This window comes from Siniperca chuatsi, linkage group LG2 (genome assembly GCF_020085105.1).
Source record: "Siniperca chuatsi isolate FFG_IHB_CAS linkage group LG2, ASM2008510v1, whole genome shotgun sequence".
NCBI lineage: Eukaryota > Metazoa > Chordata > Actinopteri > Centrarchiformes > Sinipercidae > Siniperca > Siniperca chuatsi.
The window spans coordinates 3,168,605-3,192,795 of record NC_058043.1 but is presented as its reverse complement, the minus strand read 5'-3'; the positions used below and the strand labels follow the sequence as shown (position 1 = coordinate 3,192,795).

The 24,191-nt window shown below is 37.9% G+C and overlaps 1 protein-coding gene across 1 annotated transcript in view; it reads left to right on the top strand.

Moving 5' to 3' along the window:
- The window catches only part of LOC122870071 (serine/threonine-protein kinase 4-like), a 38,405-nt gene extending 16,549 nt beyond the window's left edge, over positions 1–21,856 (top strand). Inside the window, exons 10-11 of the mRNA XM_044183800.1 lie at positions 8,549–8,697; positions 17,302–21,856. Coding sequence (XP_044039735.1) covers positions 8,549–8,697; positions 17,302–17,460 — 308 coding nt within the window. The 3' untranslated portion in view covers positions 17,461–21,856. The remainder of the gene's footprint in view (positions 1–8,548; positions 8,698–17,301) is intronic.
- Positions 21,857–24,191: the final 2,335 nt, after the last annotated feature.

Genomic DNA, 24,191 nt, shown 5'->3' with positions numbered 1-24,191 from the left:
TTAAATGACAAGTGTACTAATGTAACCAACAGGATATTACACTCAAAATCACCCACAAAACACTTGTTGTAAATAAATGTCATCGGTATACTTTGAGATTTCCTGGCATACTTAGCTTTTAGGTGTATTTTGCCAACAGACAACGTAGACATTACATTGAGGTATTTCAAGCAGCTACAGTGAAATTTATTTAGCAATAACACTACACCGTTTTACTACACCTTAAATCTTATCTTATTAATGCCCCTGTGAATGTTTCCTGCCTTTGTATTGCGCGGTGCAACTCGTTATGACGCCTCAGTTGCTTTCAGGTTCACCTCTCTAAGTTCCTCCACCACTCCTCGGTCTCTGTTTGTGTCACAGCTCACATGCTATCATTAACCAGCACTTCTTTACAAATCACAACCTGAGGCCGTGGACGGTGAGTCACTTGAGCCAGCCAAAGTAAACCTAGCTCGAGATACTGGACATCATATATCTGACGTTTTGGTGTAGCTTGTAGTTTCAGGCTGCGATGCTCTTGGTATCAGATTTCAAGTGCCTTTACTTACATTACCTCCGTTAGCTGTGTATCCCTGCCACTGCTGCTGCTCCAACAGCAGGAACAATCAACGGCCAAACTACAATAACCGACTTCCTGTTGTTTTGAACACCTTCATACACCACTTTCACGCCATGCAGTATGTTTACCTCACCTCTCTCCCTCTGTGCCCCCCCAACTCTCCTTTGTTTGAAAACCTCTGATTTAATCTGTTTTGATGTCATCCTGTCAGCATCTAAAAGTAAAGGCTTCTTTTATAGAGCTGCTATTTTGTACTAATGTCCAACAAAATCCGGTGTGGATCCATTGTCGAAGAAGCAGAGGTACAAGTATGCAGAGCGGGATCCACTCTCAAAGATCTCTGATCTGATATTACATATAAACACATTTTTACTCAGTTAGTGCTTCTTATGCAAGAATACATGTTTTGAAACTGAGCTAAATTACAAGGTTGAAAACTCTGTGAAATGCTCCTTTGAAATTTAAATAACATTGGTGAAGTTTTCTCAAATTGTTGTCACAGATCTCTGATAGAGATCACATCTCTTTGCTGAATCAGAGAGATGTCATACTGTGATTTTGCTGTTTTGGGTTTTTTTGTTTGTGTTTCTTTTTTTCATATTTCAAGTCACAGGCTCTGATTTGGTATTTCAAAAAGTTATAGTAGTCTCTTTTGAAGTCTTTTAATAAGAGAAGTATTATTCTGCTTTAAGATATCTGTTCAGTCGTTTATAGCAGCTGAGCTTATGATATATTTTTAGTGTTTCATTTCAAAATGTAGTTCTTCTGACAGCAGCAAAAGACAGAAAGTGGGTGCTGTTGTATCATTAGTCACTTTCCTTATGTTACTCTCACACAAACACTATATGAACAGCAGCTGGCAGCCTGAAGTGAGAGTGATTCAAACTTTCCATTTGTTGTTTGAGATGCATGTTGATGGAACCATTATGTTGACTTAAATGAATTATTTAAATGAAGTTTTCCATCTCTCTGAGCCTCTGTTCTCTCATCTTCAAATGCTTAAATGCTTTGCTCTGCCATAACACTGTCTTTAATGTACATTATATAGCAACTTAGAAGTACAAACAGCAAAGCAAATTGTGCATACACTCAGTATGAATACAGTGGTGTATTTTCTTTAACCTTCTTTGTAAGGGTTCTAGTTAAAAAAGATTTAATAGCTCTCTGTACTGCTCAGCTCTCACATCTCTTTACTTTATTAAAGTTTAATTTTGTTTTGTGAAAGGAGCAAGAGCAGATGGCAGTCCTCTCTAGAGTCCACTCTGGTTTGGCCTTCATTTTAAGATCAAACTTTGTAAAACCTTTACTTTCCCAATCTTGTGGTTTATGTTCAGCCTGTTTTTGAGGCTGCAGAAGAACAAAGCATTAACACTGCTGGAGTTGAATCGTTAATGAGGCCTGTACTACAATTATGTTAATGAGCTCAGTTGGCACTCTGAAGTTTCTCTGGTTGAACAGCTTCCTCATTTGTTGTCAGCTGTCGTCATTATCAGTGTTAAATCCCACCAAAAATGAGCCAGCTTGGTCTGATTCACTTGGGATGTCTTAGCATGAAATCTGTCTTCATTTTAAACCTGGAGAGTTCCACCAAGAAAAAGCAACATTTATGCTTTTTAATTCAAAGTAAACACAACCATGTCCACTCCCCACACTGATGTGACTGCTGTGAGGTGACATTTGGTCTGATTGGTCAGAAAAGGCACGACAGAGAGGAGAGCAGGTCAGTGTCGGAGCAGTGAGAACAAAATAATGGGCTTGTCAGTGGGTGACAAACAGTAATGGCAGAAAACAAGTTTTATTATTCTTTTATTTACTTTGTTTTTCGTCTTTTTGGCATGGGCCTAATCAGCTGATCAGGCGGCCTTTCCAGACCTTTCAGTGTGCGGGGATACAATTTAATATTAAAAGGAATTGCCCTATTGCAATAAAATATTTTTGGTTCATGTTGCTTCCAGTAAAAAGACTCCAGCTCTTCCTCTTTTCCGTTCCCTCATCATGCAGTCTTAACCATCTGCTGTCAGAATGTGGAAAAAGGACGAAGGCCTAAATGAGATCTGTCAAACAGATGATCTCATTATAAAAAGGTAAATGGGTATGGCAGTGGCTCTGCTGGTAAATCAATACATCACAAACTTCAATCGACCACTTGACTTTTGAAGCGTCTTTCAGCTCCCCTTATGATTTTGTCTCTACTGTTTACTGATCAAACAAATGCTGCAAACAAAATAGAAGCAGTTTTTTGGGGGGGTGGTTCAGTTTGCTTTATCAAGTATTGATATTTTTCATCACCCATCAAAAGGCATGTGGTCTCACAGAGATGGGATTCGGACCAAATGTGGATGTTGTGGGTCAGGGTTTGAGTATCTGCTCAAAAATTTGCTTTTATTTAAAGTGTGCCTGGTGTGTGTTATAAAACATTTAAACTAGACTATATTAAAATTGGACCAGTACCACGTAAGGTCAAACAGATGTCTGTTCGTTATGTTTGTCAAAGTACTCACAAGTCAAAGTACTCAACTTTATGTTCTCAGTGATGTCTTAGGCTGAAGTTTAAAGTAAAAAATCATGTTTCAAAACCTCACATGGTGCGTGAGCCCATTTAAATACTTACCAGTCTAACACTTTCTCATGTTGTGGCTATGTGGTTTTTAGAAGAAGCTCGTTTGAGCAGAAGTTGGGTTAACACTTCTTAAATTGAGTTACGTAACAGACAGATGAGTTGGAAGAAAGAGGGAAACACAGCAACTTTCCTAACACGGGAACTGTGAGATTGTAAAGATCTTTAATGCAGAATGGTCGTGTGCACATTTTTACAACATAGATCATCTCACTTTAATAACCGTGTGGGCTTGTCTTACCCTTAAACTTTCCTGTTGAAGATGTGTGACCTTTTAATATAGTTGTGATACTAATCATCACAGTAATGAGATCACTTACACAACAGTTCCAAACATGTGACAGAAAATATATCATAAGAATGCATAAAAACAGAGGACAGAGGAAACACTGCTCACTAGCTTGCTTGCCTCCACATGGGGTTGGCATAGCAACCAACAAAGCACAGCAGGTCATAGTTTATAGGAATGTGAAGCACAGTTGGAAAGAGTCTTTGACCAGTCAGATAATTGCTCAAGTTACCCAACAACATCAGATACGAAACTAGAATCAAAGAGACGTCATGGACTTTTATGGTTCTGACCTTTTTTCATATCTGATTATGTTGAAAAAAACTCCATATTGGGAAAACTGCGGCTAGTTTTCTTAAACAATGACTTCTCAAGGTCCACGCTCTTGGCAGCTTAATCCGATGCGGAGGCACCTGGCAGCAGAAATGGAGAATAAACAGCCATTAATTATTTTACAGTCGGGGGGGATACTAGACTTTAAATTGATTTTGTGCTCGAATGAAATCCAACTACAGAGCCACAAGTGAGATCAGTGATGAGATGTTAGGGAAATGCTAAAGTGAGCTAATGTGAGCCAACAACTTAATGTCTTGGCATTAATCATCATTATCAAGCTCAGAATACACAAATCTGACAGATTCTGACAAATATAAGGTTCTGACAACAGATGGCTTGTTTCCTTGGGAAAGTTTCAAGTTGCATTAAGCAGTTTTTGACCACGAGTGGGCAGATAGACTATGAAACAACCCAGCAGCAACAGAACATCGATATATTGTCAGCTTAACAAGTGCTCGTAGATAAGCTTAGCTCGTGTCCCAATGTTAGTCCAATGTTTGCTGGTGTTTTAACTCTGGTTTGGTCAACCAACTCCTGAGAAAATGTCAGTGAGAAATCCATTACAAATCACTTATATGGGTTGGTGAACCAAAACAATGAGCTGAAAGCTGCATAGAGCAGCAGACTGGGGTGTTGATTCTCAGTGGGATAGTACTAGCAACCCCAATATCACAAATTTGCCTCAAGGGACTTTCCAATCTGTACAGCATATGACCTCTATCCGTAGACCCTTGAGACCCTTCCAACTTATAGAAAGTCATTCAATTCAGAATCTGTGTTGCAGTCTGTGCGTTTACATGCACTCAAGAAACCAGGTTACTCTGAGAAACCTTATGAAACTTCTCCAAAACGTCTGGAGGCTACTTTGTGTCTGTTTCAGTTTTAGTCTGATTTTGGATGGAATTATTTTAAATACAAGAACACATTGCTGCATGTACTGATCTCTGCTTTCATCCTGCCGCTCTGCTGCCACAGCGATACTTTCCCTGTCTGAAGTCTTTGTCCTGCACATGCATGCATTTAAAAAGCCAATTACAAACGCAGAGACACGTACACATAAACAGGAAATCGGCGTTCTCCAGGCGAAATCAAGCCATGGACATCAGGTTTTTCTCTAATTCCCTACCCCGAAAACAGGGTTCTTGTTTACATGACGTTTAACACTCAGATTACTTAGTTTCACACATCCTCAGTAACTACACTACTATTGCTGCTACAGTTAATAAACCCAATTTGGCCAAAAGGGGGCAGCAGTATCACACTATGCTAGTTATGTAATTTATTGTGTCTTGCACATACAAGTGCCCAGCCCACATGAACTTATAAGACACCAAAAAAATACCAGTGATGAAACATTTGTCAGACATGAACATAACTGCCACAAAAAGGTTCCCTTCCATAACACAACTCAAGTTTTTTATAATCATCCAACCACAAGTCCTCAGAAATGAAGGACATTTTACTAAAAACCATAGCCCCTAAATCATCGTATATTGAGCAATAAAACATCTTCAATCTCACCTAAATCACATAACAAACCAAGTGTTTTCTCTTGAGGGAGATCAGTAAACCTGCCTGTTTCTACAGCTAATAGTAATGTACCTGAACATAACTGTGCACACACATCTTTAGTTAAACTTTGCTTCACATCAGGCTCTACACTGAAGTTGTTTTTCATCACAGTATGTTCGTAAATTTAGGTTTGTACCAACTTTGATTATATTATCTGCTGCCAGGTTGCACAGAGATTTAGGCATCTGTTAGGGATATTCCAGGTTGTAAAAACTTGTTTGAGTGGCAGTGTGTAGACTGATCATGATTAGTTTCAAAAACTTGTGTTGGGAAACATCTACCCTGCTGAAGTGTCCATGAACAAGATATTGAAACCCTTCCACCTCCCGGATTCTTATTTTTTTATCTGACTCTACACTCTCAACTCTGGTGGGGTCAAACAAAAGAGATTTTAATCACTTTAGATGATAAAGACTGTAAAAGCTACACAACCTGCCTGATCAAAATCTGTCTTTGATCATTACAAGGGACTAAGTCACAATCCTCTCATTACATTTATTACTTGTCCATTTATATAACGTGATTATTGGCCCTAAATTACTTTTAAGTACACACATAAACCATCTCTAATTTCCTTTTGCTGTGACATCAGATTTTCCCCTGTCCAGTGGGGTAATAGAGGACTTTACTGTCACTTTAAAACAAGTCTGAGAAGAGCAAGATGTTGCTATAAATCTGTGAATAATCTAAAGTTCAGTACATAATGTGTAAGGGTCAACATAACAGACCATAATAGAAAGTCAAGAATGTGAATTGTTAGAAACAGCAACTGTTTTCACACCATTCACAGTGTGGCTGCGTGAGATCACAGTGAGATCTGTACGTACTGTAGGAAAAAACTTCAGCCTCTGTAACACGACAGCAGCTTATTAAAGCCATAAATCAAAAGCTGAACTACACTGATGCACTCATTGATCTGCTCCACTCTTGGACTCACTTGGGTAAAATTAAAGATGCAGAAAAGAATTTGTCCAATGAACCAAGTGTAGTCTCAGTAACTCCACACGCTTATTATCTCTATAGTTGTTGCCTTTTCCATGCACGTATACATATACTAACACATTCACTCTGTCTCTTTCACACACATACAGTACATCCTCCCACTACCTACCTACATACATACATACATACTAATAGCATAAAGGTTCTTTTAACTTTTCTCTTTATTTTATTGGATCTTTTATTTGTTGTGTTGTTGATGTCTGGTGCAGTTTGGTGTTTTTACTGTACATGCATGTGTTTTGTTTATCTCAACTTCACCTATTGTTGATTGCAACTCTTCTTCATGTCCTCTTCAAAAACTCATATTGCGTAACTATTTTTTAATCCTCAGCTTAATCATCTAAACACATTTAAACTATTTCACAGACAAGAGCAAACACAAAATCACAGTAAGCTATCTTTACTTTTTCATTTAACAAAAATATCCTGAGTGTAAAAATTATTTGGGATGTTGTCACATTTTAAATGCTCTTATTTCCTAAAGAGACGTGACTGAAAGTTTTAGTCGTGTGATTAAGAGTTGAACCACTGTTGTGAATGTCCAGCTGCACCTCCCATTGTGCTGATTCACTTCTTAAAATTATTTGTTTTTTTGGGAGAGTTTGATGCTTTTGAATCCCCCTTAAAATTATTATGGATTTTAAAAAAGAGGTGAAGTATAAATATGGTTGTTTATTAAAAATTAATTAATGTCATTATGAATAATGCAGAGAAAGACAGACTGGAGAAACTGTAGTTCCTGAGTTTAAACACCTTTTGTTAATTTAATTAAATGACGCACCATTACAATGGTTGTTGATGTACAAGTGTTGATTTTAAAAATGTGTCTCTATTATTATTGAGGCTGTATTTTATTCATTAGCAAGATTCAAGATGAAGCTGCCAGCCACACCAGTTTTAAACAGATTTTAAAGTTCATATCAGTGGTTTCATGTGCTCAGTTGCGTGTAGTGCACTCACATTAACATACATTCAAATCTGATTTATTGTCTTTGTCCCTCTGTGTCCTTTATGTCCAGTGATATGTTAATGCCTCTATTGTCTTTTCTTTTACCATCACAAGCGAGTTTTAAAAGTCTCAAATCTCAGAACCTGGCCAAGTGAATCACCGGTACTGATCAACAGTTTTATCAAGTTAGCACAGATGTATTATGGTAGTCTTGTTCCGTACTTATTGCCGCTTTAATAATGCAACATTTCATTGATCCTGGAAGGGAAATTGTCTTTATATTTACCCATTCATGCTCATGTTAGAGTGCAGCTCCCCTGTGACTGTTGATGATTCAGGGACTTGCTCAGGAACACACTGAGCAGAACAAACACTCGCTGATATTTGTAGATGTTTTGGTTGAAGGAAGTTTCCACACTCTTTGCTGTCTTAATTGAAACGCTGATTCTAAAATTTCATTGTAGTCTACTTGTGCAAAATGCTGCTGCTTCCCTTCTGTCTTTGCTTGTAAAGTTACTTATCACAGTCCGTACATTTTTAGATGCAAAGCACCTCATGGAACTGGCTTGTAACTTTCATGTTTAGCAGACATATTATACATAAATATTATACAGGTATGTTTGCCCTCACTAACTGCGTGTATACAAAAAAGGTAAACTCGTATTAATTTTGCTGCTGCAACAGAAGATTCTTAGAGGAAAGCATCGTTTCCTTTAGGAAGCTCATAAATAAGGAGAGCAAGAGAATGGAGAAGCTGAAAGGAAGTAAATTATGTAAACCAAACTATATCACAAATGTCTTTACTCTAATTATAGCTGCCAATGCAGCGGCGACTAAGTGCAACACTGCTGTTAAAAACTAAATATCTTCCATGTTTGAACCCAGAGAGCCTTTTATTACCTCCAGAAGTATTAAATTCAGCCAACTCGATATTCCAACCAAGCCTACATCCTCCTACAGGGACAGCACAAGGGCGTCTCGTACTAGTGTGGCTGCACTTAAATGGCACTGTGTGTTGACTTTGAAACTTGTCTGAGATATATAATGAATTATGTTTTGTCCACTGTTGAGTTTAAAGCATGTCTTGCTGTAAACGCCACTCTTGAGTCTCCGTCTTTGTGTCTTAACATTAACTATAAATCTGGTTCAGCTCCAGTGTCACTAAGACAGATTCCTGTGCATCTGCTGTCATAAAGTAAATGTTGATTCTGCGTCTTACAGGGAGAGATGAGACGATGCAGCCGTCCAAGCCGTCCTTCCTGGAGTACTTTGAGCAGAAAGAGAAGGAGGCCAACAGTCATAATGAGGGAGGAAGAGGAGAAAACAACGCAGACAACCGGAAACTGCCGGGTGAAGGAGACCTTCAAGTGGTGAGTTAGAAGCACTGTGTGTGTGTGTGTGTGTGTGTGTGTACAGTAAATTACTGAGTAAACAGAGATGTGAATGTGTTCATTGTGAAGCACAGGTCTACACGGGTCCACTCAGTTCCTTGTAAAGTCATGCCAGTATAGTTTACTGGATACTGTGGTGATGCATTCTGATGGCAACAACACAGCGAACCATTTCCGTTATAGTCATTGCCGCGACTACAACACAGCACAGTGCTCCCGTCTTCATTAGAAGACAGAGACAGAGTGACAACAGCAGGGGCGGCGAACCGGCCTCCTTTTCTGTCTAGCTTAAGCTACTGTGGCCATGACTTGCTATCGTAACGTTAGCTAGTCAACCTACCGAAGGCAAAGCTGCTTTATTTGTATAGCACATTTCCAACACAGAGCCGATTCAAAGTGCTTTACATAGGCAAAAAAATGGCATTAACATTGAAAAACAATCAGCAAAAACCAACAAAGAACCCACAATAAAATCAATTAAGATAGAATAAGATCAGAATCAGAAATACTTTATTGATCCCCGTAGGGAAACTCTTTGTTACAGCAGCTCGTCTTTACGTCAGTGCACACAGGAGAAAGTACCAGCAAAAAATATGATACACTATAAAACACTATAAAAACAGGTCAGGAAATAAATTAAGTATCATGTCGGTATAAGTATAAGATAAAGTGTCAAGTACCAAGTGGGTTTACCGGTTGATGATGAAAGTACAGTATAATAATACATGTAACAAAATAAGTAATAAGCAGAGGTGCATGTACTGTCGAGAGTAATAGAGGTATATAATATCAATAACAATAAATAAGAAAAACTAACATGGGAAAACTAATATTGCACGGGAGTAGTACACAAAATATTGCACAATTATTCAATTATGGCGGAGATGTAATAATCAATGAGAACACATTTGCCGAGTGGTCGTGTGCAGAGGGGCGGGCGCTGCTAGTGTCTTTTAAGATATAACAGTTTGAAGGTCCATCATCACTGTTCTGTGTGCGTAAACAAACATTCTGCATTTTAAAAATGGTTTTACTCATTAACACTCAGACCACTCAGACCATGCATGAAAACATGAACGGATGTGTAAAAATAAGAGACACAGACACTGTGCTGCTTTTAAAGTGATTCCCAGTCAACAGTCCAAACTTTTTAACAACCAACCTTCTCATATTTATGGTGTTTTTTTAGTCTATTTTAAATTGCTAACATAATGCGTTTGCATAATGCAGTTCGGTGTTGAGTGTTTGTTTGATATAAACCGAATCAAACACGGTGGGAAGTAATTCTACTATATTTCAACTAATAACAGTATTTCAGGAAAGTTTGATGCAGTATCGTGATAATACTGTTTACCTTGATAATTGTAGCGTGAAAATCTGATATCGTCACATCCGTAGTTCCGAATAATCGAGACCTGACCCTGGACCCAGGTCAGACTGGGTCCACATTGTATTCAGTCAGGTAGGGTCTCGCTCATGTCTGTGTGTAAGTCAGTATGTCCAAAACCCGAATGGATCCACGCGGACTCCTGATCACACTGTGTCATAATCTAAGCAGAAACACGGGGTTTTGAAATGTCTGTTCAGGTCGACCACATTTTGGATCGAGTCTAATTATCCTCCGGTCTGTTCAGATCGTGTCTCCTGTCCTCAGGTTTTTCCATGGTTCTGTTTCAGACCGGCCTGTGAAGACCTCCAATGTAAAATAATTCTGAAATAGTCTTAAGTAATTTACATTTAACTCTTCATAAGGTATTAAAACCACATAATTAAAGGTCTTATTTTTTCACAATACGTTTTTGTGTCATTTCACAAGTTGGTCACTCTCTCAGTTTTTTTAGATTTGTTGATATAAATAGCGTTTACATGCCACCTTAGTTTGACTAACTTCGTTCTCACTTTTCTGGCTGCCTTTACATTTTAGTGCAGTCGGCTGATGCCTCTGTGGAAAACACTCTCAGTGAGTCAAAGAGCAGAGGCTGTTTGTCTTGCTTACGGACATTTAAGCATAACAAATGGCTGCTGCTGGAATTAAATATTAAATATGTGACCTTTTTTAAATACGAGGTGGTTTCTCTTACCAGACCAGCTCGCTGCCTATTCATCTTTAGATAGTCAGAGTGCACTGAAGCCTCTTCTTTCCCATCTGCTGCAAAGCACAACTGAAATTGAAATCGAAACAATAAACCTTTGCTTCTCAAACAACACGGCGACCATTTCTTGATAGTTGTTTGTTAAAAAGAACAAAAATTTTATTTTTCCAGCAACTATTGTTGGGGTTTTAGCAGTGGTGAAGTGGTGCTTAAAGGCTGTGAAATGTTGAGTTCTCTGATGGAGTATCAGCATGTAGTCGCTGTCTAAGTATGTCTCTATGAAGGAAGAAGATGCTGTGAATGTGTGGCTTCATAAATGCTGTTTATGTGACTGTGTGTGTGTGTGTAGTGTTGTGTTACATGCACCTAATGAGACTTAGATCTGTGCCAGTGTGCATTTGAAGTTATTACACTAACAGACAGTGACAGGTAACCGCTGGCTGACCCTGATTTTCACTCATGTTCTCCTGAATCTTCAATACCGTATCAATCACTGTGAACACACGCTGTCTCAGACGCACACAGCATCGTCTTCAATAGGCGTATCCCACATTGCTGTGACACCTACACACTGTCAGATTAAATGGATGTCACACACACACCGTTATCTTCAGTAATTTAATAAATAATAATGAACTATTTATACAGCACTTTTCAAAACAAAGTTGCAAAATACTTTACATGGTTGAACCAGAATTAAAACATTTCAGGAGGCAATGGGGCAAATAAAAGACAATTAAAAAAAAATCTAATCAAAATCGAATAAAATACCCAACAAAAATATAAGAGAAAATCAATAATAATAATAAAACCGATAAGACATGTTGGAAATAAAACCATGTCCTAGCATTAATAAAAAGCTTTAAAAAAACCATTTCACCTAAAAGATATCACTGAGGATCATCTCACAGTGGCGTCTTAATGATGTTTGTTTTAATGGAAAGTTCTTCATGTGTTTTAAGGGGAGAAAGTAATCAAATGTATTGTGTATATATGTATTATTATTATTTCAAATCTTGCCTAAAATGACAACAAAAATAATAATAACGCAACAAAAGAAGACACTTCATGTCATGCATTATTTTACAAGGGCAGCTCATTCTTCAGGTTGAGCAAAAACCACTCAGAATTACTGAAACCAGGGATGGAAATTTCTAAATCAATCATGTTAAAGATCAGCAATCGATTAATCATTAAAACCGTATAAGATACAAAATGCATGTTTGCCATCTCTCTGAAGTGTTGCCCGCTGTTCTGTGTTTCATTATTTAACAAACGGCCTAAAATATATATTAAAAGATTAAACGGTTATGTTCTCATTTATGATATGATGTGATGATGGGTTTATTCATGTTTATTCACGTCATTAATACTCAGTGTCCTGTGTTTTTTTGTTTTTGTTTTTTTTGTCCTGGTACAAGTTTGACATCTTGGTGTTCTGATTATGTTTAAAAACTGCATGTTTACTTTTGAAGCACCCGGTTGAGTAGGGATGCCACGGTAACGAAATTTTCCCACCGATTAATACACTCGTGACAACACCGGTGTTACCGATTTTACACTGGACATTTTACAAGAAAAGATATTTGTCGACGCCCTTCTGGTGCGCTTGAAGGTGTGTGTGTGTAGATTAGAGGCGTTGCCTCCAGATGAGTCTACAGATGTGTAGTGCTATTTATTTAAGTACCGGAGCTTGTCTAAGTCGTGGCCCGTTTCGAAGGTTGTGTAACCGCTGTTCCTACGGTGGCAAGTTTACATACATTAGTCAACTATAACTGACCACACGATCAAATGTTAGACTGACTTTATGAATAGTTTCATCATGTTGACAATATTACGCGGCAGTCAGCCAAACATCTAGCAGTATTAGGCGATTCCATGGATGTAGTAGGTTGTAATTAGCGGCATTAAGCAATAACTTATAGGCGAATGAACACAAGTAGTTTGTATTTTAAATTATTTAATTTACTTGCGTGTAATAGGGTAGGCTATGAAAACAGAGCTAAGCAAGCTGTCATTCCCTGCGGGCGTTGCACAAGCTGGCAAAGTTTACCAGACTGGCCAAGTAATGCTTCTTTGCAAATGCATCACAAATAAAGAAACCGTCGGAGGAGAGAATGATGAATGAAAGGGTGTTTTGCTGCCCTTTCATCTCTACTAGTTAACCTTAGCTAGATACAGACTGCTGCTTAAAGGCTACCGGCAACTTTTGTGTTGTTTTTTTGCACGTTACTCAAGGCACGCGTTGACATCGTGAATCAGTCAACACACCTTTAAATGTCCAATATGACAACTTTGACCATTCTATTTGTCCATAGTCCGACTAAGTATTGATAACATGCTCAGTATTTTACAAATTAGAGTATTTTTATTTGTTGAACGTGGGCGCTGATAAGCGAAAATAAACTAAATGGATTTTATTTCTATAAGTAACGTAATTGTGTATGCCATAACACCGACTATCCCATCATGCCTACAGTTGAGTCAAAGGAATTTGCTTTGAGACAGTAACTCGTAACGTACGTGCAAAGGCAGATGGCCCTTATAGCATTTAACAGTGGAAGTAAAACAAAATGTCTGTGTGCTTCACTGCACCATTTACAGTATCAGGCAGTTCGAGTGAAATCACATAGGTTTCACTTGACGTCACAAATCCCTCTTGGGGGGGATTTATTGTTCCATTAGACTTGCAAATGTGAGGATAAAAAGCTAATTTCTTCTGGGATCTTGAATACTTTAAGGCAGCTTGTTGACAGCTTCATGCTGACTGTGTTTAATTTTAGATCGGTCTACTATGCTATTTATGTATTTTTGCTGCCAGATGTTTTTTTAATGTAGCTATGAAGAACATCGTCATGTCGGCTGGTTGAAAACTCTTGTTTCCATCAGTTTGTGGTTTATACGTTTAGCTCAGGGGTTAGGGGTGTAGTACAGTTAACACCCTCATATTAAGACCTGTTCGAATGTTATATAGTATTTTAAGCTTATATTTAGCTGCCTTGTCTAATATTTACCATTTTATCTGGGGCCTATGCTTCAGTCATTTCAGTGGTGTGACAATGCAGCATAGAACATGTGGTGAGAAAGCACTAACCTACATTATTCATGAGAAGCAGACGCACAACAACCAATCTCCCTCAATTGCTCTATTCTGTCCTTTCCCCTTTTTTCTATTTTTATTCTTCCCTTATTGGTTTTCTTTTTTTCCATCCGTCCTCTCTCCTCAAATCTCTCCCCAGAATACATCTGAAGGAGACCGTAGTCTTATCTAATAGATCCCGACAGAAGGTTAAATCCCAGGCAAACCCATCAACAATTAATGAGCCCATCATCAGTCACATGTTCTGTCAGAGTTTCAAAATGCTTTACATGGTTGAACCAGACTTAAAACAATAATACATTATAAAATCAATAATCATCAACACTGTCTGCCAACACTGTGATTAGGACATATAACCGATATGTATCATTATTATTTCAAGTCTTGCTCAAAATTTATGTGTTTGTGTGTGAAAGAGAGAGTGAGCATGAGAGCATGACTGTTAGTTCAAATACTAAATGTTTAATGACTAAGTGAAAGAATGTACTATAGTGGCAACAATAAACAATATTTCAGAAGGAATATTAATACATGTATTCGCTTGTTTTTTGCGATTCATTTTATTTCCCCAATACGACGACGACCTTATAGAGGGAAGCCTTTTAAACCTGAAATCCGCAGCTGTCCGCAAGTTCATACTACGGCAAAGCATCTGTGAAGGTGTTTCACTTGTTTTTGTTGGTTTGCAGTGAAAATGTCTTCAGCTGAGCAGGTTATGTGAAGTTAAGTTCAATAAATATCTTTATTGAGGAGTTGGACGTTGTAAACAGACATGTGAGCTCCAACGAACCCAAAAAGATTTGTCAACAGCAGTTTGGAGAGTTTGTCTTTGTGCTCAGCTACACCAGCAAGTAAATGGCCACTATGTGTTGCATTTGTTTTAAAGGAATATTCCCAAAAAATACAACTGTAGGTGTGAAATGTTTGTAGCATGCTCCTTTGTGGACGGCGGCAGTAGTCAGCTTGGATGCACAGCAGTTACAATGCATTTCAATGGACAGTTACACCAAGAAAAACATGCTTAGGGCTGCAACTAATGATCATTTTCATTATTCATTAATCTGATTATTTTCTCGATTAATTGATTAATCATTTGGCCTTTAAATGTCGGAAAATAGCAACAAAAGAAAAAATGTACATCACAATTTTGACATCTTCAAATGCTTGTTGCTTCAAATTGCTTGTTTTGTTCAACAAACAGTCCAAAACCTAAAGATACTGCAACCACAGAATTTATACGATAAATCAATTATCAAACCAGTTGCCGATTCATTTTCTGTCAATCGACTAATCGATTAATTGATTGTTTCTGCTCCAAACGTGTTGAAAAGTATCAAAATGGCCCTAGAAATTTCTCACACCTCTCCTGCTGCTTTAATCAACTTCAGAGCTGCAACAATTAATCGATTAGTCGATCAACAAAATAATTGGCAACTGTTTTGATATTTTTCTTGCAAAAATGCCAAACATCCGTTGGTTTCAGCTTCTCAAGTGATTATTGATACTTTTCTTTGTCTTATGTGATTGTAAACTGAATATCTTTGGGTTTTGGACTGTTTGAAAAAGCGACACATTTGAAGGTGTCACCTGTCGGGCTTTAAGAAACTGAAAGACATTTTAAATTTTTACATTTTTATAGACCAAACAATGAATTGATTCATTTTGAAAATAATCTGCTAGTTGCCGTGCTCTTCCACGTCTCCACTGTTGATCCATATGTTCAGTATTTTCCAAACAACAGTCAGTTATATTTTGAAGTATTTCTGTAAACAATAAGCTTAATTGATCACTGGGGGAATATTGAATACATTGGGATTTACAGTGAATGTTGCCACAGGTCTCAGGCCAAAAATATGTAGCGGTTTAAAACTGATTTGAGGTTTTGGCCCTCAGTGTCTGTTTTACCGTGACCCCGGTGTAGTCCAGTTGTAGCACCTTCCATCCTCTCTTCACAGTTATCCGTCTAGTGGACTAGGACGCCAGTGTTATTTTAGCTCCATTGATTGTGGGTAATAAATAGCCGGAGAGCGAAGTGCTGCTGGTAAAAGCTGAGAGGAGGAATTCCCCGGGGAAGAGCTAAAGCAGGCATCAGGTCCCTATCTGAGGCCTACAGCAGAGGGGAAAGAGACTGAATAAATGTCAATAGTTGTAGCCTTTGAAAGCTACTAGAATAGATACACTTATCAGGCACCTTGATTATCGCTGTCATGTGTGAGATATTTTTAGGTTGTGGTAAAGATTTTATTAAGTGTTCTTTAATGAAATTGAAGTCATCAAATCTTCCAGCTGCACAGGATTGTAACAACGAGGAGGTATTGGTACAGAAGCTAACTAGCTTCATATCCAGTTCTGAGGCCGCTAATGTTCGTACCAACCTCTCTGTGTTAGGTTATTTAGACTGTCCAATAGTGACTTTTTAAGTTTTAGAAATACTGCGAGATCTATGAGGCAGTGAATTTGGGAACTTTCTGCATTTGTAAATTATATTTTAGATTTATTTTATCATTTTAGATGTAAAACAAGATGATGGCAGTACAGTAAAAGCTGTATTTGTTTGTGAAGCCCTTTCTTGGATAATTCTGAGCTTCAAAGTTCAGTCTTGGCCTTGGAAACAGCAGTTGACAAAACAATCTCACCTCAAGGTCCATTTTGTAGCTTTGCTGAAGCTTTCGATTATATTACATGGTCTTCATTCTCAGGGTTTACCCAGTTGTCATACAATATCCATATTCGTCTGAGCACTTGAAGGACTTCTCGTCCACGCTGGCTTCAGAGTTCATTCGTGACCTTTTGAAACAGCAGCTGACAAGCAGTTCTCGAGAACAGATACTAAATAGAAGTGAGGCCTTTCTTGGATGTTGTTCAAAAAAGAACACATTTTCATTTTGTGATTGTTCACTGTGAAAGAGTATTGGCCTCCAGCTGGAGTCATAATGGCTGAAGGTTTGTCAGCTGTGGGTCTGACTGGGAGCTGAGACATGAACCAATTAAACGTTTATTTTAGAAATAAACCGACAGGCAGCCAATGCAGGGATTTAAAAAAAAATGTCCTCTGCAATTTATCAATTTGTTCGGTCTATAAATGTTTAGTAAAACGTATAGTAAAAATCACCTGTTACAATTCCCTAAAACCCAAGTTGACGTCTTCAAAATTTATTTTTTTCTGACCAACAATAAAAACACCAAAATATTCAGTTCACTGTCACATTAGACAGAGAAAAGCTGCAAATCTTCACATTTGAGAAGCTGGAAATAAGCAATGTTTGATGTTTTCGATTGGAAATTGACTTTAATGATTAATAGAAAATCTAAATAATAGCGTATTGTTAGTGTGTTGGTCAACTAATTGAATACGACAGATAAGAATAAAGCTGATGTGTCTTTGTGTAGGTGAGTTCGTGGTCGGTGGAGGAGCTACGTCTGCGCCTGGCCTCTCTGGACCCCCAGATGGAGCAGGAGATCGAGGAGATCCGTCAGCGCTACCACGCCAAGAGGAAGCCCATCCTCGACGCCATCGAGGCCAAAAAACGACGGCAGCAGAACTTCTGAGAAGGAACTGCCGAACTCCTTACGGCAGCAACTGGATGTTTTATCTCTTGTGATCTCTGCAGCAGGTTTGTGAAATGTCAGTAAGACAAACGACGTTTCTCACAGCTGCTGAGGTTCGTCCAAAATAACTAAAATAAGTGGTGACGAGACGACGCAGTTGGACGAGACGCCGTGATTTGGAAAACTGTGCGAGGACTTCTGATGATCAAACTGCTGAAGAAGAACTTCCAAAGAGCTGTTCTCTGTTTGACAGAATATTATCATTGTGTGTTTGATTTAAGATCCACGTTCTCTTTGTTCTGCCTTCTTGAGATAATCCAGAGACTTTTTTTTTTGCATTTCTGGTTTTGTTTTTTTTACTTAATCGTGTGGTACAATATCATTTTAACTGCTGACTGTTCAACTTAGGTACTCGTCTTTTAATTCCTCAACTGTTTCCTGTTATTACTGTAAACAATGATGCTGCTGGACTTTTCAGCGTTCCCACTCTGGGCTGTGAAAGTCTAGACGAGTGCGTAGTCTAGAAATGGATCATTCCCTGGTCTTGAAAAGTTTGTAAAACACACAAAAAGCTGAAAATGTATATGATCTGCCTCTTCTGTCGTAACATGTTGGTCAATTTGAAGCTACATGTTATAAACACAGATCAAAGTTTCAAGATAAATGTGAACGAACCCATGTATTTGCTATCGGCCGTACTGAATTAGCTAAAAGGAGCTAACATCTTCATCATTTGGCATGTGCGAGGTTCTAAACATCCACAGGGTTCCTCACTCTAAACTTTAAAAGCTAAATCCTCGTTTCTTTGTTTTTCTACATACAGCGCTGAATATACAGCCATTGTCGAAGTCCATTCATAATTCATCATGTTTTAGTTCTCTTAAGTCTCTTTAGTCTTAAGTGTTACATAACCAAATCAATATATTGGACCACAAGCTTGTGTCTCTCAACAAAATAAGACATTATCAGACCAATGTTCTTGTCTTCTGTTGCCTAAAAATTAAGTGACGCTTTCTCACAGTTCAGCTTCGGCATGAAGCCAAACAGCAGAAATACTTCTGTAAAGAAGCATGAAAAATGGGGCTTCTTCAGTATAGATTATGATATCGATTTTAAAGATAAGCACAGCTAACGTCAACAAGACTGATTATCCTTTTAGAGCTCCTCGTTTACTCAAGTTACACTTGATGCCTGGACGACGACGATACTTCTAGCTGATGTTTGTTTTTCTCGGGCAGCTGGTCGACTAATTTTATATCATCATTCCATCCTCATCTTCCACCTAATGGGTCTAACTGCAGATTATATGTCTGACTTTAAACAAGCCCCCGTTATACAACAGGACGAGTTACAGACAGATATTCTTGATACAGAAATGCTGATCTTGAAATGTAACAAACTCTGTATCTGAGAGTCGGTTGTTCCCAACCTGCAGATCGCAGAACAGTATGTGGGGGCGAAAAACTGGAAAACAATACATTTATACACAGTTATATTTATTTTGGTGACATTTGCTTTTAACCCCCCTGCTTAGCATTTATAAGCATTATATAAACATTTAAATGGTTTATAACACACTGTAATGTAGTTGTGAGCACATATAAGGACATTTTTAAGTGTTTATTAATGTACAGTATTTGTGAACAATTATAACTTCTCATATGAAGACGTTTTATATTATTACAACTGTGTGTTACTATAATGTCATTCCTTATCTGTTCATACACCAGCCTCCACTTATGGGTTAGTTGTTTACAAATAAATTAATAGTCACTTATATCTGCTTACAATGACATTATAGTGTGTTAAACATGTATTAAATGTTTATATACTGCTTATAAATCGTAATAGGAGGTTAAAGCAAAGTGTTACCTTTAGAGGAACATCTGAAAAAATCGTCTATTTTTAAACTACTGGGTAATTTGACCTCCTCGTTTCTCCAGATAATCTCTTTTTGGTTAACCTGGTCGTTATTTTATGGGCATATGATGACGACACTGATGATGGTTCGCAGGTTGACATTGCTTCAAAACAAAAAAAAAGGTTGGGAATGACTGGCCTAACAGACACTCCTGCACTTGAATGTTTATTCGAAGCTGGAATTAAAATTTTCTTATAGTTTTAAGGGATTTAATCAGGTGGGCACGTTTTGACGTTTAACCTCCAGTGTCCACAGTTCTTAGTGTTTACTTTGGGTTTTTATTTCAGTGTCTAGTTTTCTTCCTGAGTAAGCTAAAAAAAAAAAAAAAAAAAAAGACCTGGGTCAACATATTTATGGAAAAAAGATTAAACAAAGCTTTTATTTCTTGGATTTATGAGTTTGATCTGGCACGGTGGACCGAATGAGATTGCCCCTAAAAAAAAAAAGTGCCAAGAAGCCGCAGACTAAAGCTGGCGTCGCCCGGGTCTCATTCATCTTCACTTCTAACATTCCTCGGAGCAACTCAGCCGCTCATTTTTCATATTTGGTATCCATCCAGCACAAAACATAACTGAGGATTTATATTTTTATACATAGGTTTAGTGGTTACACAACAGTTTTGTTCTGATCGCCGGGATTTGCATCAGAATAAAAAAACAGCTTCTCAGGTCATAAAACTCCTCAGGGGTGTAAAATAATGAAAGTAGTGATGAGAAACTGTAGATCATTTGGAGATCCTTCACACAAAGAGTCACGTCTGTATATATACACAAGCACTGCTGGGCTGTATTTGTATATTGGGATTCATATGATGAGTTGAAGGGTTAAATCCCCAAAACGAGACACTTTTCATTAAGTTATTACTTTGAATATTAAGCAGTTATCAACAGACAGCGAGTCAGAATGGGTGTGGGAGGTTTTTGGGGAGAAACCCTTCAGCTGGACTCGCTGTAGTTAAAGTCCAGACCTGATAACAAGATGCTGTATTTACCTCCAGACTTGTTCTGTGGTTTCTGTGTGTGCAGGACTCTGTGACTCACACTCGCACAATTCATTTTTTTTTTTCCATTTTCTCTTACTTGTTACAAGCAAAGCAAAAAGGGATTTTTCTTTCTGCCTTATTTTTGTCAGTTTTGGATGTTCTGTTTTTGAGTAGTTATTTGAACAGTGATCTAATATATAAACTGGTTCTGCTGACGATACCAGAGAAAAAGGGGAAAATATAGAAAATAATGGATCTCGATTGTTATTAAACTGGCAGCGAAGTTACTCTGCTGCTGGAGAAGCGAAGCAACAGAAATTAAGTCGTAATCACTGGAGAAGATTTAGAACAGAAGTTAAACTGTTCTGATGTTTTGGAATCAGTTTTAACATGAACCACTGTTGGATATTTCTGCCTTCTTTTGACAAAATTAACTTTTAAATGCTTCTGTTATTGTCTGAACTTATAACTATGAACTGGTGATTTAACGAGGCCAAAACAAACCACTGCAGGTATTTGTACGTTTCTTTACTACTTTCTTTAATGGTTCATTCAACACCTGCAGCTGAGCAGCATGAAGGGAAGTTTGGGACGGTAGAATTACTGATTTGTGCTAAAAAAAAAAAAATCATAATTATGTAGAGTGAAAACATATCTGGATCACATTTAATTGTGCTTTAATTTCAGGTTATTTACTTGTTCTTGGAGAACTCAGATGATGTTTCAGTAGCACAAACACTTCATGAGGCTCTAATTTATTTAATGAGTGAGTCAGTTATAATGTCTAAATCCTACTGAAACACATGGAGTGTATAGATGCATCATTTCTCAAGTGTTACCACTGTTAAGGCTCCTCGAGTCTTTAATTTATTCATTCAGAGTTACATACATACTTTTTTCTGCAGGTATTTCGGTTGTTCATGTTTTATATTTGTAGTCTCAAAGCTCAGTATTCAAGTAGGAATACAAACAATATAACTATAAAATGTTCAAATACAAACTGTCATTGGCGCCTGTATAAAACTGTGATTCCTGAATAAGTGAATAAATACATGAACAGAACAAAGAAAAGTGGAGAAAAATAATTTCTCAGCACCAAACAGTGCTGGAACCGTTTCACAGATTTACAGTAAACACCGGATTCAGGCTGCATCCTCATTGTTTAGGTGAATCTGCGTGAAAAGCTTTTTGAGTTTTGAGATTTCAGAAGTTTTCACTGTCCTGTTTCTCTGCCTCTTCTATGTGCAAAACCTTTTTTTATTTTTTAAATTTCTTCCAGGCATGTTTGGATCTGCTGTTAACTCGTCTTTTCTGAGCTCTTCTCATGTTTTGCACACATCCCGTCTGATGCCTGATTTGTTGTTCCCTCAGTTTCTGAAGTATAAATGCCTTAAAGGATGCAGTGGAAGTCATGCATATGTTTGAGATCACTGATGTTTGGTTTGTGTATTTTATGTGTTTGCTTGTCTAATAAAGAAATTAATAAAAACTGAGGACAGTTGTGTCTCTGTTTTTACACTTTGACAGTAGAAATGATTCTGTTATTAACAGAGTTACTTATTTAATAATTTTGGGATTTTCTGGTAGTTTCGTAGATTGGCTGTAACTGTGAAACCAGTCGCGGCGGATGTATTCAGATCATTTACGTATGTAGTAGAGTAGAAACACCACGCTGTAAAAACACTCTACAAGTAAAAGTCCTGAATTGAAAGTGTGTATTAGTAGTTAATTTACTCAAAGTATCAAAAGTTGAAGGCAGAAAACGGCTCTTGTCCTGTCATATATTAGATCACTGCATTATTATTACTGCTGCATCAATGTGTGAGCAGCATTTTACTGTTGTGGTGGAGTAAAAAAGTACAATATCTCCCTCTGAAATATTAAAGAGTAGAAGTAGAAAGTAACAAAATGGAAACACTCGAGGGAAGTTCAAGTACTTCAGATTTATACGTACTTGACCACATTTCACCGCTGAATGAGAAGAACGTTGAAATCGAGTTTCTGATTCACAAATGTTTCATTAAAAATTAGAACAGAAGTGTTTGGTGTTATTAGAATAAGTCTGGTGATAGTCTTTATTTTTAGAATTGTCATCAAAACCCACAAAAAGACTGAAACCAACAGCGAATGTATCTTCTAACAAGTGTGTGAATCACAGCCTGACGGATCTCCTTCCTCTGAGCCACAGAGCGCCATCGTTGTTATTAAAAACACATCAGCGGGCCGCTCTGTTGCTCTGGGTGACATGTTCCTTCATCGCCATGAACACACACACTGTAGTTTATTCTGCCTCAGCCCCACACACACCGTCCTGCTGCCCCAAACACTCACCAGAGCACCACATGTGGATTCATCCGCCGCTGAAAATAGTCCCCAACAATATTTCCTCCTGTCTGTTTGATAAAAACTACAGCGAGCAGCTGTTTCAGTTTTTTTTAATGGAATTATATATTTGTGAGGTGTTTTTTAAGATTTACCTCTTCAAAAAGACGTCAGAAAGTACTGAAAATACAGAATAACGCAGATCTCAGTCAAAATAAAGATCAAACAGTTTCCCTCCAACACAACAGCCTTAAAAATCGTGATCAAAGTGACTGGTAGTATGAAAGTGAAACTCCCTTTAGGTTATTATTAGCTATCTGAGGGCTTTTCATCTTAGATTATGTAATCATTATATATCTGGAAGTAGATTTCCATATTAACTGCTTGTTGGAGCACAAGCGCTGACAACGGAGATGTTTCAGCTGTTAAAGTCGATGTTTTTCACATTTCTCTCTGTGTTTTAAATGATTCCTCCTCCTCAGCGTCGTGCGGCCTCAGTTTCATCAGGTCTGACAGGAGGAGAGAGCGACTGAGCTCGCTGTCGTCTAAAAGCTTCCTCTTGTCCCGTCAGATCCGTTAAATGCTCAGAAAATCCCTTTTTCTTATTTCTCCACGTCGAGAGTTCTGTCTGCCAAAATAGCAGAGATTAATTTTTAATCAGGTGGCCACGAATCTGATCTCTCTCTCCTTCACTGTGACTGCGGGTGTGATGTTTCTCTCAACCCGAAATAAAGAGGGGAACGTTTGTGTGTGTGTGTGTGTGTGTGTGTGTGTGCATCTGAGAATTTGTAGTTTATAAACCCGTTTTTTAAAAGTTTCCACCACATTATTGGGAAACGACACGGGACCTGACATGAGTGCTTATTTTTAAAATAAGATTCATTGTAATGTTGACATAATGTAAACAGTGCCTTCATGCAACATGGAGGTGGTTTAACTGTCTGCTCATAACCCCTGACAGCATCTTTAACCAAAGTAACACTAACAAGTATAAAGACGTAGTGTTTTTCTATTCTGTATACTTTTTATTCACATAAAATCCTAAATATTGCTCCTCAGTTGAAACATCAGCTGAGGCAGAAAGCAGGAATTCATGAAGGTTTTTAAAGGGGCACATTTTTACTGCCCGGTTCAAAATAAGTTGGCATAATGTATCATCGGGGTATTAAAATGGTCTTGAAAACTTCCTGTCTCCTAGTTTGGAGCAAAGGCCCTCGACGCACTCAGCCAGAACAAACATTTTTGGGGCCCTCAGCTGAATTTGACCTCCTCCACTCAACATCTCCAGTTTCACAGCACATAAACTGAAAACTGTAAATTATTGCAATACAGCGTTCTTAAGTGACATTCACCTGCTATTAGTAGTTTAACGGCCACTAAATCCAGCGGAATAACAAATGTTGAGCACTGAAAGTTTTCTTTCCTGAAACAACGTTTTAATATTAACTTTGCATTGTGCAAATTAGCAGAACTGTAATCAACTACGTCAAACTTAATATTGTGTTC